Source organism: Podarcis bocagei (genome assembly GCF_964188305.1).
Source record: "Podarcis bocagei genome assembly, chromosome: 11".
In the NCBI taxonomy this organism is placed as follows: Eukaryota; Metazoa; Chordata; class Lepidosauria; order Squamata; family Lacertidae; genus Podarcis; species Podarcis bocagei.
The window spans coordinates 57,936,852-57,953,189 of record NC_138136.1 but is presented as its reverse complement, the minus strand read 5'-3'; the positions used below and the strand labels follow the sequence as shown (position 1 = coordinate 57,953,189).

The following is a 16,338-nucleotide window of genomic DNA, read 5'->3' as shown; positions in this document are numbered from 1 at the left end:
GGACAGCAGGAAGCGCTTCCCGCTGTCCCCGGACCTGGGGCGGCGGGGAGAAGATCGCTTCTCCCCGCCGCCCCTTGCTTCAAGAGGTCCGGGGACAGCGGGGAAGAAGCACTGTTCCCGGACCTTGCGGGGCAAGCTTCGTTTTGCGAAGCAAGCCCATAGGGAAATTCGTCTTGCGAGGCAACTCGAAAACGAAAAAACCTTTCGTTTTGCGATTTTTTCGTCTCACGAGGCGTTCGTCTTGCGGGGCACCACTGTACTGGAAGACACAGGATTTACCCACTCTGGAAGAATGGCAGATGAAGGTGATGGACTATATGGAATTGGCACAAATGACTGGCAGAATCCGAGACCAGGGAGAAGAGTCGGTGGAAGAAGATTGGAAAAAGTTTAAAGACTATTTACAGAAATATTGTAAAATTAATGAATGCTAGAATGATGTTGGATAGAAATTAAGTGGTTTTTGCTGTAATACTACAAGGGAATATGAAAAATGGATTACTAATAGGTAAAAAATTAATGTCACAATATTTTAAGATTAAAGATTAGGATAAATAAAGAGGGGAAGGATTTGCTGAACTAACAAACTGAACTGGAATACAAAAAAGGGAGGCGCGAGGAGGTCCGGGAAACAAGCTAATGAAAAATAAGTAATGGAAAGATTGAGTTGTTTTAAACTGTGTTTTTTTTGTATTTTTCTTTTTTCTTTTTTCATTTTGTAATATCTTGAAAATTTTAATAAAGATCCTTTTTAAAAAAATGAAACACTTCTGAGAATCCCACTGGTGAGGGTTGGGACCTGCTAGGGAATTCCTGGGGTTGCCAGGAGACATGGTAAACGGTCCCCTCAAAGGCCTCAATAATCGCAGCTGGTAACTGAGTTAAGATCTGAACCCAGGTCCCCCCCAGACCTAATCCAACATGCTGGGAGTGGGTGGCACTGAAACAAAAGTTCATTAAATTCAGTGGACCTACTCTTAGTATGACTAGGAGCCTCTCGGGCTTGCTGATCAGAAGGTTGGCGTTTTGAATCCCCACGATGAGGTGAGCTCCTGTTGCTCTGTCCCAGCTCCTGCCAACCTAGCACTTCAAAAGCATGCCAGTGCAAGTAGATAAATAGGTACCACTGCAGCGGGAAGGTAAATGGCGTTTCGATGCACTCTGGCTTCTGTTGAGCCAGAAGTGGTTTAGTCATGCTGGCCACATGACCTGGAAAGCTGTCTGTGGACAAACGCCGGCTTCCTCAGCCTGAAAGCGAATTGAGTGCCGCAACCCCACAGTAGCCTTTGACTGGACTTAACTGTCCAGGGGTTCTTTACCTTACCTTTACCTTACCTCTCCTTTCGGTAATTCTGAAGGGATACATTGTAGAAAGTGCTTTGGAAATCCCAACTGCATTATGACATTCGCTGAAACTTCTGCTGGTGAGAGAGGATTGTTCTGCCGGAAAGAATGTGAGCAAAAAAAGAGAAAAGAAACAGAGTTCTCCTTGTAGGGCGTTTCAAAGTGAGTGCTGGACACATACCTTCTGTGACCTTTCCTTCAGATTAGCCCTGCTTGCAGCTGGTGCACTAGGATTTCACATTCCAGAGGCAGGACTGGTTTGTGAAGAAGGTAAGGTGTGTGTTTGTGTTGTGTTGTGTGTGTGTGTGTGTGTGTGTGTGTGTGTGTGTGTGAGAGAGAGAGAGAGAGAGAGAGAGAGAGAGAGGAGAGAACGAACCTGTTGGGGTTGCCCTTTCACCACCTCTATTCCTAATAATCCTTTTAAGGTTTTGTTTATTTAGTGAGTGATGAGATGCCTCAGATATTTCATACCATTTAGACTCTCTCTGAATCTCTCAGGCTTATCAGGAGCTCAGATCTGCTTCTCTAAGCCCTCCCTTGTCAATTGGTGAAAATGGGGCAGAGATTCCTCAAACCAAAATTTATGTTCACTACTTGCTAGTCTAAATGCCTTCCTTTGTCTTTTCATTGGTAGTGTTGCTTCTTGTTTGTGTGGTGATGATTCTGTTGCTTCTTGTAGCAATAATGTTGCATGGATTATGACTGTGGCAAAAATTGGAGACCTCGCCCCTTTTAATTGCTACTGCAGCCAGTTGTTGCTTTTGAGACATACCCACAACCAATGCCTAGACTTTTCCAGATTATCATGGATTAATGGTGGGGCATAGTTATTGCTCATTTGTTAACACAATAGCCATGTGTCTTAATTGAGGAAGCCGTTTTTAAAGTTAAGCTTGACTTATAAGATTTATTTATTGCTTCACGCAAACAAGGAAGAGTCCTGAAGTGATTTAAAGAAACGATAAAATGCAAAATGCAATATACAGGGAAGGATTGGCTAGCACCACTGATGTAGTCCATGATGCACAAACTTCAAACTGTGCGTGTGACTGAAGCATTCAACAACCTTCAACACAGAGCCTTGCCCAGCTGCAAAAATAAAATAAAATCATATATCTCACAGTGCAAAGCTTGGAGGTACGTCTTTAGCAGTTTCAGTGCTGTCAGATTTGCCTTCAGTTTTTGGCTAGATTTGGCATATAGTAAAATTACAGAACTTGCTCCCACAAGAGGTAAGTTGGCTTTAAAAGAGGGTTAGACAAAGTTGTGGAGGATAAGGATATTGTTGACTATGAGGCGCAGTGGCTGTGCTGTGTCTCCACAGTCAGAGGCCGCAATGCTTCGGAATATCAGTTGCTGGAAATGGCAGGATGGAAGAGAGTACCTTGGAACTCAGTTCTTCCTTGCGGGCTTCCCGGGAAAGGGACATCTGGTTGGCCAATGTGAGAACAGGATGGTGGACTAGAAGAGCCAATGGCCTGATCCAGCCAGGCTCTTCTTACATCCTTTTTTTAAATATATTTGAACATGGCTATCATATCACCCCTTAACCTCCTCTTCTCCAGGCTAAACATGCCCAGCTCCCTTAACCGTTCCTCATAAGGCATCGTTTCCAGGCCTTTGACCATTTTGGTTGCCCTCCTCTGGACAAATTCCAGTTTGTCAGTGTCCTTCTTGAACTGTGGTGCCCAGAACTGGACACAGTACTCCAGGTGAGGTCTGACCAGAGCAGAATACAGTGGCACTATTACTTCCCTTGATCTAGATGCTATACTCCTATTGATGCAGCCCAGAATTGCATTGGCTTTAATAGCTGCCGCATCACACTGTTGGCTCATGTCAAGTTTGTGGTCAACCAAGACTCCTAGATCCTTTTCACATGTACTGCTCTCAAGCCAGGTGTCACCCATCTTGTATTTGTGCCTCTCATTTTTTTTTGCCCAAGTGCAATACTTTACATTTCTCCCTGTTAAAATTCATCTTGTTTGTTTTTGCCCAGTTCTCTAATCTGTCAAGGTCGTTTTGAAGTGTGATCCTGTCCTCTGGGGTGTTAGCCACCCCTCCCAGTTTGGTGTTATCTGCAAATTTGATCAGGATGCCCTTGAGTCCATCATCCTAGTCATTGATAAAGATGTTGAATAAGACCGGGCCCAAGACAGAACCCTGTGGCACCCCACTAGTCACTCTTCTCCACATTCTAATGTCACTGCAATACAAAGGCTAAAATGCAGGGAGAGAACCCTTGGAATTGAGCCTATATATATATATATATATATATATATATATATATATATATATACATACATATTTTCAACAATTATAAAACATACTTTTATATATTACACAACTTTTTGACTTCCGTCAATCACATCTCAAAATTTTCCAATCTTTCCCACTTAATTTACATTTCTTACTTTCACTATTACATTTAAGTATCACAACTAATGTCTCTCTTCTTTATTTTCTTTGCAATATTTCATATATTCCTCCTTACAAAACTTCCTGTAGTCCGACTAGCGTAATTTGTTGATTACAGTTGCTCTTCAAATAGTTCGTATATTTCTTCCAATCTTCTGTGAATCTCTGGTCCCGCAGGTTTCGAATCCTTCCTGTCATTTGATCTAATTCTGCGGGAATTGAGCCCTGATAAGGCAAAGGATGGGCGCAAATTCTGCTTTTCGAGAATCTCCATTTTAATTCTTTGATTTCCCTTTTTAAAAGCAAGTTTCTAGATGTCAAGGCTATGAAGTAGGTTTGAAAGGATGCGGGGAGTGCCTTCCGGCTCCATCAGTCAGGGCTTCAGTGATCTGCCTCCTTGCTTCTTCTCCTGACTAGCAACTACCGTATTTTTTGCACCATAACACTCACTTTTTTCCTCCTAGAAAGTAAGGGGAAATGTCTGTGCGTGTTATGGAGGGAATGCCTGCGGGTGGTGATCTGCTGCAGTCGTGAGCAGAGGATCCATGGTTCCCCTTCCTTCCCTCCTCCGTGGTTACAAAGCATGGATCCACATGGATCCTCAGGATTTTTGCATTGGGCTACTCCAAACTCACTGTCAGATCACATGTCTGTGGCCACAGCATGAACCACAAAAATCATATATCCACTATTTCATGTAGAATATTTTTTTCTTGTTTTCCTCCTCTAAAAACTATGTGCGTGTTATGGTCTGGTGCGTGTTATAGAGCGAAAAATACGGTTTTATTGTATTGTACAGGAATCAGCTTTATACTAAGCCAAGCCATTGGTTGCCCACACTGGTGCTGCTTTCCAGTATTTCAAATGGAAGGAAGCCAGAACTGGTAGAATTGTGCAAGGTAGGAAAGAAAAAACATTTGGTGCATTAGCACACTATAGTGGCATGGATTGGGACGCAAGGGTAACAAAACCCTTCTCCAAAGCCCCTTCGGTTTCTGCAGATTCCGTTTGCAAGATGAAGACTTCTCATCACTAAAGGAGTTCATTCCCAGCCAGCCTTGTCGCTATTTTCCTGGAATGGAGCTGGCGAGTGGTTGCCATGGTGTTGCTTTTTAGCTAATTTAGTTGATTGCATTCCTAGTGGCTGCTTTATCTGAATTCAGGTTTTTGGCACAGCTAATGATGACGGCTCCTGCGCAGAGGATGCCTTTCGTCTCCAAAAATCCAACAAATTGCCAGAAAAAGCCGAAAGCATCTGCGTCGTTAAGCGGTTTTCTTTTCATGTATTTGCAGCATAAGCATCTCGTATGCTCCTTCGGCGTTCAGCATCTTACCTGGAGAAGAATGAAAGTTCTGTTTCTCTAGACGTCTTTTAAGGGTGTGTGAAACCTGGCCCTTTATTTCTGTGGAGTTTTCTGTTTTTCCACCCTGTTGTCTCAGATATCCCCAGATGCTCCATGGAGTGTCTTTGCTATCTTTGCTTGAAACACCTGCAGCTGAATTGGATGAGCATCTGAATACAGATGCTGTGTGTAGCTTTCAGTGAGACGTGTGCTTCTGTTTTTGAGCTCTGTTCAATATGCTGGTCTTATGCTCTTAGTGACTTGGGAATCTGGATAATCTGAAAGTCAGCCTTCTCCCACATAACGCCCTACACGGTCTAGGACCCACGTACCTATGGGACCGCCTCTCCTAGTATGCCTCGTGGAGGACCTTAAGGTCCACAAATGACAACACTTTGGAGGTCCCAAGTCACAAGGTGGTTAGATTGGTCTCAACTAGGTCCAGGGCCTTTTCAGTACTGGCCCCGACTTGGTGGACCACTCTGTCACAAGAGACCAGGGCCCTGCGGGACTTTCTGCAGGGCCTGCAAGACAGAGCTGTTCCACCTAGCCTTTGGTTTGGACTCAGTTTGACCCTTATGTCCCCCCCCCCCTTAAGGTTTTGATCCATGGGCTACTTTTAAAATGCATTTTAAATTGCATTTTAACCTGTATTTTACCAGTAAATTATCTCTCCCTCCCCCCATTATGTTTTTATTGTAATTTTCCTGGTGTTAGCTGCCCTGAGCCTGACTCTGGCCTGGGAGGGTGGGGTATAAATAAAATTATTATTATTATTATTATTATTAATAATAATAATAATAATAATAATAATAAACCTACCCAGTAGTTGAGATCTGCTTTCAGTGGTGAGGCAATCGTCTGCTGCAGAAAGGGCCATTCAGATGTGCCATCCAAATTTTGGAAACTCCTCCCTAGACACACGTGACTTATTCATTATATTCTGGCTCCAGGTGAAGACTGCCCTGCTCTCCTGTGTCTTTAATGTCTCTTAATGATGTTTGAGACCTTTTCATTTGCCGTTTGCAGTATGCTGATGTTTCCTTTGGTTTCCTTGTTGGTGCATCCAATGAAGATTCAAGGCAGACCAAACGAAATGAAATGTGGAACACACTCCCATCAGATTTACGCTGAACTTAGTGTGGACACTCGATCCATCATTTGTCTTCCTTAGTAAAGGTAAAGGGACCCCTGACCATTAGGTCCAGTCGTGAGCGACTCTGGGGTTGCAGTGATCATCTCGCTTTATTGGCCGAGGGAGCCGGCGTACAGCTTCCGGGTCATGTGGCCAGAATGACTAAGCCGCTTCTGGCGAACCAGAGCAGCGCACAGAAACGCCGTTTACCTTCCCGCCAGAGCGGTACCTATTTATCTACTTGCACTTTGAGGTGCTTTCGAACTGCTAGGTTGGCAGGAGCAGGGACTGAGCAACGGGAGCTCACCCTGTCATGGGGATTCGAACCGCCGACCTTCTGATCAGCAAGTCCTAGGCTCTGTGGTGTAACCCACAGCGCCACTGTCTTCCTTGATCAAAAGTAAATCTGATAGGGCCCCTAAACTTGACAAGAACATAAGGAGAACACTTCTGGGTCAGATTGAATTGGATGGAAAGTGGGCTGTGGGTAGTCTTCCTGGCTTGTGGAATGGCTACATTTGCTTCATAAATGGATCTCTGTTTGGTATTGAATATGCTTTGCTGAAACTGGGTGATCCTGACTTTCCCCCCAGAGCCATTGCAATAACTGTGGCATCCATTGGCTCAGGAGTAGCCAACATAGTGCCTTTCAGCTTCTGTGGGTCTCTAGACCCATAATGAGAGCCCAGTAACATCTGTAGAGTATCAGTGTTGGAGTGTTGGCTAGTCCTGCCTTAGGCAGTAAGCTTGGGAATGGAAGCCGTGTGTGTGTGTGTGTGTGTGTGTGTGTGTGTGTGTGTGTGTGTGTGTTTGATGAGACACAGAGGTGGATACACTCAAACCTTTCTGCCCAAGACTTTCCTTCCTTCCCTCCTACCCCAGCAAATATTATGATAGGTTTAGCTCTTTCAGACTTCCTCAGCCCTATCCTCCTTTTGACTGGCTCTCCTGGTGATATATTAATTAGCCCAAGCGCTGCAGACTAACGAGCAGTTGCAGGCCAATCTCGTTAAATGTTAATGCTTAACTAGAAAAACAGGACCAGCTACCTGACAGGCATGGATCAGGGTTCTTTCCTTGTCTGGCCACAAAAGAAGTTGGCTCGCTCAGACGGGAAGGTGTTGAGTTTCCTAAAGGAACGGAAAAGGCGGGATCCAGCGAGAGCCATTTTGCAGACGCTGAGGCTGCTGGAAATGCTCAGAAACTGCAGATGTCCTGAATTGATATTAATGTCAGTCCCAGCCTTCTGCGAAAGGCTTGGGTGTGCCGCTTCTTGGCATCGCATTTGGTTTTCAGCTGTTCCTGATGCTCTTTGCACTGTTGTTTTCTGCTCAGGAGGCCTGTGCCCAGGGAGATCCCTTCAGAGTTATGTTCTGGGCTAAAGGTGGGCATTTTCAGACCCACCTTTAACCCAGAACATACATTTGGGGATCTGTTTCTTTCTTCTTATTTATTTACCACATATTTGTATGCTGATAGATGTGTTGTTGCAATGCAACTTAGAACAGGCCACAGCCTAGTAATGAGTCCAGTTGAAGACCAGTGGTCTAAACATGATGGAGGGCTCCTTCACCCAATTGACGCAGTCAAAGATACTATGCTCTTTAGCCGTCAAACTCCTGAAATTACAATATTCTAAGCCATCAAAAACAGTAGTCTTCCAGCTGCATTCTGAGGCTCCTTGAAAGGTTATCAGTGTTTCCTTGATAAGAGGAGAATTTGTGCCCTATTTGCTCATTTTCTCCTGTGTCACTCAGAAGTGACTTTTGTCAGCTGCAGTTGCCATAATAGCTGTGACCATTCCTGGACCGTGAAAGCCTGGCCGTGCTAGTTCATACGTTGGATTGCTGCAATGTGCTGTATGTGGGGCTTCCCTTGCACTTTATCTGAAAGTTACAGTTAGTGCAGAGTGCTGCAACATGATTTCTGAAAGGAGCAAGGATAAAACACCTGTGCTCACGGGCTTGGCACTGCCCACTGGTTTGCAACCAGGCCAGGTTCAAGATGTTACTGTTAGTATATAAAGCCTTCAGCAGCTTGGGAACATTTTCCCTATGAGAGTGCCTTACCCCAATAGTTCCACTCTGTGGCACTGGCTGTGTTGCAGGTGCTATATAATGCCCATTCCACATTTGTAAGAAACCATTCTTTTAGTGTGGCCTCACCTATAATAATCATCACCATCATCATTTATTTGTACCCCACCCATCTGGCTGGGTTTCCCCAGCCACTCTGGGCAGCTGCCAACATAATATTAAAAGCACAATAAAACATCGAACATGAAAAACTTCCCTAAACAGGGCTGCCTTCAGATGTCTTCTAAAAGTCAGATAGTTGTTTATTTCCTTGACATCTGGTGGGAGGGTGTTCCACAGGGTGGGTGTCACCACCGAGAAGGCCCTCTGCCTGGTTCCCTGTAACCTCACTTCTCACAGGGAGGGAACCACCAGAAAGCCCTCAGAGCTGGACCGCAGTGTACAGGCTGAACGATGGGGGTGGAGGCGCTCCTTCAGGTATACTTTGGAACTCTCTGGCTATTGAAATCAGGCAGGGACCTTCACTGTACTCTTTCTGGTGCCTGCTAAAGATTTTGTTGAGACAAATGGATATCTAGAATGTTGCTGTTGTTTTTTACCTGTTTTTAGTTCATCACTGATTTAATTGTTTTTGGACATTCTGAAATGATTAACTGTTTCTACTGATAATTTTTTTGTTCTATTGTTTTTGTAAACTGCTTTGAGGGTTGTTGTTATTTTACAATCAAGCGGTTTATAAATTTTAGGAAACAAACAAACAAGCCTTTGCTTGTCTCCTTGCATAGCCCTAAAAATAACCATTTGCATTTGCTAGATCTGTAAAAATAATAGAGCTGCGTTGACCTGGGGCGGAGAACACATTTGGTTGCAAGACGATCAAGCTCCTGTTTTTTTTTAATTGTACTAACTGCATTCAGAAGTGACACATCAGAAACTGAAAGGCATTCTTAGTGACACTTGGGGGGGGGGAGACCTGTTTAAAAACCAAAAACCGAAACCCCAACAACCTGCCACATTAAAAGGACAGACTCAAAACAGTGCTGACAGTTTTTCAAGCCAAAGCCATGTGCTCCTTTATGTGTGAATACAGGAGTGCTTTTATTGCTGTCTCCCTCCTGACTTTTGACATGAGTGGGTTGAGAGAGGGAATAGAAGGACCCTGTTGAGTTCATAAGCAGCAGCCACAGCAGCAATAGCCGACTTAATGGAGTGCTATTGACTTTAGCTAAATTTAGAAGGCAACGTAATGTACACAGAGAGGATCACATGTAATAACCCAGGACAGAATGTGCCGGTCAGATTTTCGAACATTGTTTCTTCCGAGACGCTCTCCTGGGTCTTGCTGCTCTTGTAGCTGCTTCTCACACTCACACGCTTCAAGTGCGGCTGTCATGATTGTGCAAAAGCATCCCAGTGTTTCGTTCCACCCAAAGGGAGGAGGAGACGTCTCAGCGAACCTCTAGAGTTATGTATTTTGATGCAGGTACAAGCTATTAATATTTTGTGTTTCTGTAGTGCCTTGGAGTGTTCCGTGTTCCTTCTGTTCATGGGTTGGGCAATTCATACAGCATAATGTAGGGAGAGCAACAGTGGCCAGAAAGGCCAGTATAATTATCACTATGTTGTAGGTGTTAGAGCTTAATCTGAGATAATAGTAGCTTGGTGAAAGCCACATAGTGGGTTGGTGGTTCAAGTTTTCTCTCTTAGCTGCTACACTATTCCCCCCTCTCTTAAAAATGGCTCAGAATTATCCAGATCACATGCTTCTTGAGTGTATAGTTTGGCACATGTGGCCAAACCATCTGTTTTCAGCCACCTTTGGTGGGGTGTCCCTCCCTTGCTCTGGGTTCCTATGTGTGGTTTGTTATATGAAGGGAATCTTTGGAAGGCTGATATGCAAAGGAGAGGGAAATACTTTAATTCATAGGGAAATACAGAATTCTAACATTCACATTCCTTTATTGGAAGTCTTCATCCTGCATCACCCCCCTCAGTTTCTCTTTCAGTTTCTTCTTACGTGCTTATGTTCAGTTACTCAAGCAACCTTGAAGTGTTCTTATAAATACTAATGCATTGAAATTCTTTTTGCGCAGTGTTTTACTGAGCCACCCATGTGCTGCTGTGCATTGGTAAAACACCGCACACAAAGCATCTTGATGCAGTTGTATGGCTGCATCTAAGGTTGCTTTCTTGCAGTGTTTTATCAGTGCCTTCAGCAAATAATAATAATAATAATAATAATAATAATAATAATAATAATAATAATAATAATAATAATTTATTATTTATACCCCGCCCATCTGGCTGAGTTTCCCCAGCCACTCTGGGCGGCTCCCAATCAGTGTTAAAAACAGTACAGCATTACATATTAAAAACTTCCCTGAACAGGGCTGCCTTAAGATGTCTTCTGAATGTCAGGTAATTATTTATCTCTTTGACATCTGATGGGAGGGCATTCGACAGGGTGGGTGCCACTACCGAGAAGGCCCTCTGTCTGGTTCCCTGTAGCCTCACTTCTCACAATGAGGGAACCTCCAGAAGGCCCTCGGCGCTGGATCTCAGTGTCCGGGCTGAACGATGGGGGTGGAGACGCTCCTTCAGGTATACAGGGCTGAGGCCGTTTAGGGCTTTAAAGGTCAGCACCAACGCTTTGAATCATGCTCGGAAACGTACTGGGAGCCAATGCAGATCTCTCAGAACCGGTGTTATGTGGTCCCGGCAGCCACTCCCAGTCACCAGTCTAGCTGCCACATTCTGGATTAATTGCAGTTTCCGGGTCACCTTCAAAGGTAGCCCCATGTAGAGCGCGTTGCAGTAGTCCAAGCATGAGATAACTAGAGCATGCACCACTCTGGCGAGACAGTTCGCGGGCAGGTAGGGTCTTAGCCTGCGTACCAGGTGGAGCTGGTAGACAGCTGCCCTGGACATAGAGTTAACCTGCGCCTCCATGGACAGCTGTGAGTCCAAAATGACTCCCAGGCTGCGCACCTGGTCCTTCAGGGGCACAGTTACCCCATTCAAGACCAGGGAATCCCCCACACCAACCCGCTCCCTGTCCCCCAAAAATAGTACTTCTGTCTTGTCAGGATTCAACCTCAATCTGTTAGCCTCCATCCATCCTCCAACTGCCTCCAGGCACTCACACAGGACCTTCACCACCTTCACTGGTTCTGATTTAAAGGAGAGGTAGAGCTGGGTGTCATCTGCATACTGATGAACACCCAGTCCAAACCCCCTAATGATCTCTCCCAGCGGCTTCATATAGATATTAAAAAGCATGGGGGAGAGGACAGAACCCTGAGGCACCCCACAAGTGAGAGCCCAGGGGTCAGAACACTCATCTCCCACCACCACTTTTTGAACACGGCCCAGGAGGAAGGAGCGGAACCACTGTATGACAGTGCCCGCAGCTCCCAGCCCCTCTAGACGGTCCAGAAGGATGTTACGGTCAATGGTGTCAAAGGCCGCTGAGAGATCCAGCAGAACTAGGAAACAGCTCTCACCTTTGTCCCTAGCCAGCCGAAGATCATCAACCAGCGCGACCAAGGCAGTTTCAGTCCCATGGTGAGGCCTGAATCCCGACTGGAAGGGATCCAAATGGTCCGTTTCCTCCAGGCGTGCTTGGAGTTGTTCAGCAACCATCCGCTCAATCACCTTGCCCAAGAATGGCAGATTTGAGACTGGGCGATAGTTGGCCAAATTGGCCGGGTCTAAATATGTTTTTTTAAGAAGCGGTTTAATGACCGCCTCTTTCAGCGGGTCTGGGAAGGCTCCCTCACAGAGGGAAGCATTCACCACCCCGCAGAGCCCATCGCCCAGCCCTTCCCGGCTCGCTTTTATCAACCAGAATGGGCAAGGATCAAGGAGACAGGTGGTCGGTTTCACTTGTCCAAGCAGCCTGTCCACATCCTCGGAGGTAACAGATTGGAATTGATCCCATGTAACAGGACCAGACAGAACTCTAGCACTCTCCCGCCCTGGCCCTGCTCCCATGGTGGAGTCTACCTCCTTCTGAATCTGAGCGATTTTATCTGCAAAAAACTTTGCAAAAGCATTGCAGGAGATCTTGGGGTCCTTACCAGGCCCCGGTGGTACAGGTGGTTCAGCAAACCATGTAGGCACCACACTTCATATGAAGTTTGGAAAATCAAACCCCGAAGAAGTCCTAATACAAAAAAATATATGAAAATAACAAGAAGAGATGTGGAAAACAACAAGAAAGGATAGGATAGAAATGTGAACATCATTTGGACAGATTTGTGGACATTAAAGCAGCAGCAACAGGGTGATTGGATCCCTTTCGGAACTTGAAATATGGGTATCCCCAACAAAAATTTAAAATTTGGCTTTGTAATTTGGAATTAATGTGATTTGATTGGATTGGTCTGCTAATAAAAATTATCTTAAAAAAAAAAGAAGTCCTAATACATTGGTTCCATTTTGGAAACGAGACCAGGGAATTCAGAGATTGGAAATCCAGAAAGAAATTCAAGTGAGCAGAATTTTGGAATCCTCCTCTTTCCTTCTCAACTCAAGACTTGCACATTGCAGGACAGTTATTTATGGTGGACAATCGTTCCTCCAACTTGGCTTTTGACTACCATCCTTGGATGTTGCTTTCAAGATACCCTTCCTTAGATGCTCTCCGTCAACCAGTTCTTTCAACTTTTCCTAGAAATTACCTGCCTTTTGATTGCAAACTCAACAGTGCTATCATGGTGGTGTGAGAGGCAAGTGGTCTTCAGTTGAAATAGCATGTGTTTGTTCATCAGGAGAATGACTAATGTACAGTCATGTTGTTGTTGTTTAGTTGTTTAGTGGTGTCTGACTCTTCATGACCCCATGGACCAGAGCATGCCAGGCCTCCCGCAGTTTGGTCAAACTCATGCTGGTAGCTTCGAGAACACTGTCCAACCATCTCGTCCTCTGTCGTCCCCCTCTCCTAGTGCCCTCAATCTTTCTCAACATCAGGGTCTTTTCCTGGGAGTCTTCTCTTCTCATGAGGTGGCCAAAGTATTGGAGCCTTGGCTTCAGGATCTGTCCTTCCAGTGAGCACTCAGGGCTGATTTCCTTCAGAATGGAGAGGTTTGATCTTCTTGCAGTCCATGGGACTCTCAAGAGTCTCCTCCAGCACCATAATTCAAAAGCATCAATTCTTTGGCGATCAGCCTTCTTCATGGTCCAGCTCTCACTTCCATACATCACTACTGGGAAAACCATAGCTTTAACTATACGGATATTTGCTGGCAATGTGATGTCTCTGCTTTTTAAGATGCTGTCTAGGTAAAGGGTTAAAGTCGCTTCAGGTTGAATGTATTCAGGTTGCGCTCTGCGGCAACCCGGAAGTAACAGAACGTGTTACTTCCGGGCTTTGCCGCTCACGCATGCGCAGATGCTCAAAATGACGTCATGCGCATAAGCAGCGAATCATGACCTGCACATGCGCAGACGCGGGTTGCATTCTGCTCTGGATGCGAACGGGGCTCCAGAACGGATCCCATTCACATCCAGAGATACCACTGTATTTTTCTACAGTATTTTTAATCTCGGCTCATCTCAAGGCACAAGAGAGTCTGTATACTCGGTGGCATGTTAATGGCTCTGCAGGGGAGCACACCTGCTTTGGAGGGTGTGTGCGATTTATATGTGCACGGAAATCCAAGCTGTAGAGTAATGCTGGGAACTTGGCACGTCTGCGGGGTTGCCCCAAGGCATTGCCCGCAGCTCCCAGAACAAAGTTCACTCAGCCTTTTGCCGCATCCATCCCTTCCCATTTCTTCTTAGGTTTCCTTGTCACAGGATGTGGCAGGTTTTATTTTTTAATGAAGCTGTTTTGATTTGTGCAAATGCACCGGGCTTGGCTATTTCTAGGGAATTGAGTCGGATATGCCTTTGTGGGTGGGTGTATCATAGGTTTGTGCGGACTGACCTGAAATGATAGGGACAGGCTGTAAGGAGACGTCTGAAGAGGAGCCCTTCGCACAGGCAGTGTGGGAGCGGCTCCCCTCCCCCGCCCCCGGTGCAGTTTCCGGGCTACTGAGGCGTGTGCATGAATATTGCATGCATACAGACATGCTGATCACATAGATGTTTTCCATCTAATTGCCACTCTGCTGGAGGGAGGATGCCAAGCAGGTGGAAAAGATGCTTGGAGCTCTTTTCCTGCCCATGCAGCTGAGATATTCATATATACCCCTTTTCAGGATGAGTTGGTTCTCAACCGTAGTTCCTCTCTGCCCTGTTCCACCTTGTTGCAAGCAGGCCTATCCCAGGGCATCCCATTCCTTCCTGCTGTAACATTTTTGTGCACATTCTTCAGTTCATTCATCAGCAAAAATACACATTTTGTACATGGCTTTTATGTAAAGCAGGGACACGGGTGGCGCTGTGGGTTAAACCACAGAGCCTAGGACTTGCCGATCAGAAGGTTGGCGGTTCGAATCCCCGTGACGGGATGAGCTCCCGTTGCTCGGTCCCTGCTCCTGCCAACCTAGCAGTTCGAAAGCACGTCAAAGTGCAAGTAGATAAATAGGTACTGCTCCAGCGGGAAGGTAAACGGCGTTTCCGTGCGCTGCTCTGGTTCGCCAGAAGCGGCTTAGTCATGCTGGCCACATGAGCCAGAAGCTGTACGCCGGCTCCCTCAGCCAGTAAAGTGAGATGAGCGCTGCAACCCCAGAGTCATCCACGACTGGACCTAACAGTCAGGGGTCCCGTTACCTTTACCTTTTATGTAAAGCAGATTTCTAAAATAGTTTTATTTCTAAATTTCAGAAGTTTGCAAACTGATACATACCTTCTAGATACCAATCCATTTCACATTCGACTCGCCCTCCACGGTTTCCCACATAATTTCTAAATTTGCTGCGTATTATAAATATTCTAAGCCTTCATCTTTTCCATACTTTACTCCCAACAAGTATTCAACTGCAGCTCTTCAATCAAATCCTACCTGCAACAGTTCTTTAAAAATTCAACAAAAGTTTCCACTCTTCCTTAAAATCAGCCTCTTCTCGGTCTCAAATTTTCATAGTTAATATTTCCAATTTGGCATATTCCATCCGTTTTAACTGCCACTCTTCTTTAGTAGGTATCTCCTGATTTCGCCATTTTTGCACATAGAGTATTCTTGCTGCTGTCGTAGCACACAAGGATAGGTAAAGTAGAGGTTGTTATTTTTGGCACTTTCTGTGAATTGAAAATATATCGCAAAGCCTGGAGAGGCATTCAACCCAGCTGGGATTTGCCTTCTGATCTGCCAGCAAGTTCAGGAGTTCAGTGGACGCTCGGGTTGTGAACATGATCCGTGTGGGATGCACGTTTGCAACCCACAGCGGCGCATCTGCACATGCGTGGGTTGCGATTCGGTGCTTCTGCACATGCACAAAGAGCGATTTAGCGCTTCTGCACATGTGCGACTGCCGAAACATGGAAGTAACCCTGTCCGGTACTTCCGGGTTTTGGCAGGTCCATAACCACCCCAAAAAACACAACCTGAAGTGTCTGTAACCCAAGGTATGACTGTATTGGATCAGGCCTGTCTGCCACAGAAGCTCCTGTTCTTAACCGTGTTGTGGTGGCCTTCATTGTTTTGGACATTCACACCTGATTTTTGCAAATCTGCTTTGAAGACCAATTAGATCAGATACTGGTGGCGGCTGGTGATGCAGAAATTCAAAGTACCTTGGAAATCCAGAGCCTTTATGCTTTCCTCTGCAGCCTCTTTCTGCCTCTATGAAGTCAAACTGCCTTACAGCACCAGCGACTGCATTTCTTTCACTCTGCCCCCGGGGGAGACGATCTGTTAGCCGCAGAAGAAAGCTGGAAAAATGAAGTTAGATTTATATTCCAGGATTAGAGGGTGAGAATAATTAAATTTTGGCCTAGGCCATAAACTGGAGGAAACCCCCACAGGAATAAGGCCAGAGGACGGGCGATCAGGAGAGCCAGGCCTCAGCTTTCCCCCCCGTAGCGGATGATTGATGTTTGCAAGTGTCACTGCCCCAGCTGATTCCATCTCTAGTGCCTGACCTTGCGGGATAATGAGCTTTGCTAGATTAGAGCC

The 16,338-nt window shown here is 45.6% G+C and overlaps 1 protein-coding gene across 2 annotated transcripts in view; it reads left to right on the top strand.

Annotated features, from left to right (window-relative positions):
* Positions 1-16,338, top strand: part of SETBP1 (SET binding protein 1) — a 281,599-nt gene that overhangs the window by 87,623 nt on the left and 177,638 nt on the right. The window contains exon 1 of one of the 2 annotated variants that reach the window (XM_081212636.1): positions 9,120-9,759. The exons of the other annotated variant lie outside the window; for it this stretch is intronic. Within the exon in view, the coding sequence (XP_081068762.1) occupies positions 9,754-9,759 (6 nt within the window). The 5' untranslated portion in view covers positions 9,120-9,753. Of the gene's footprint in view, positions 1-9,119; positions 9,760-16,338 lie in introns of those variants that run through there. 2 annotated transcript variants of the gene reach the window in all.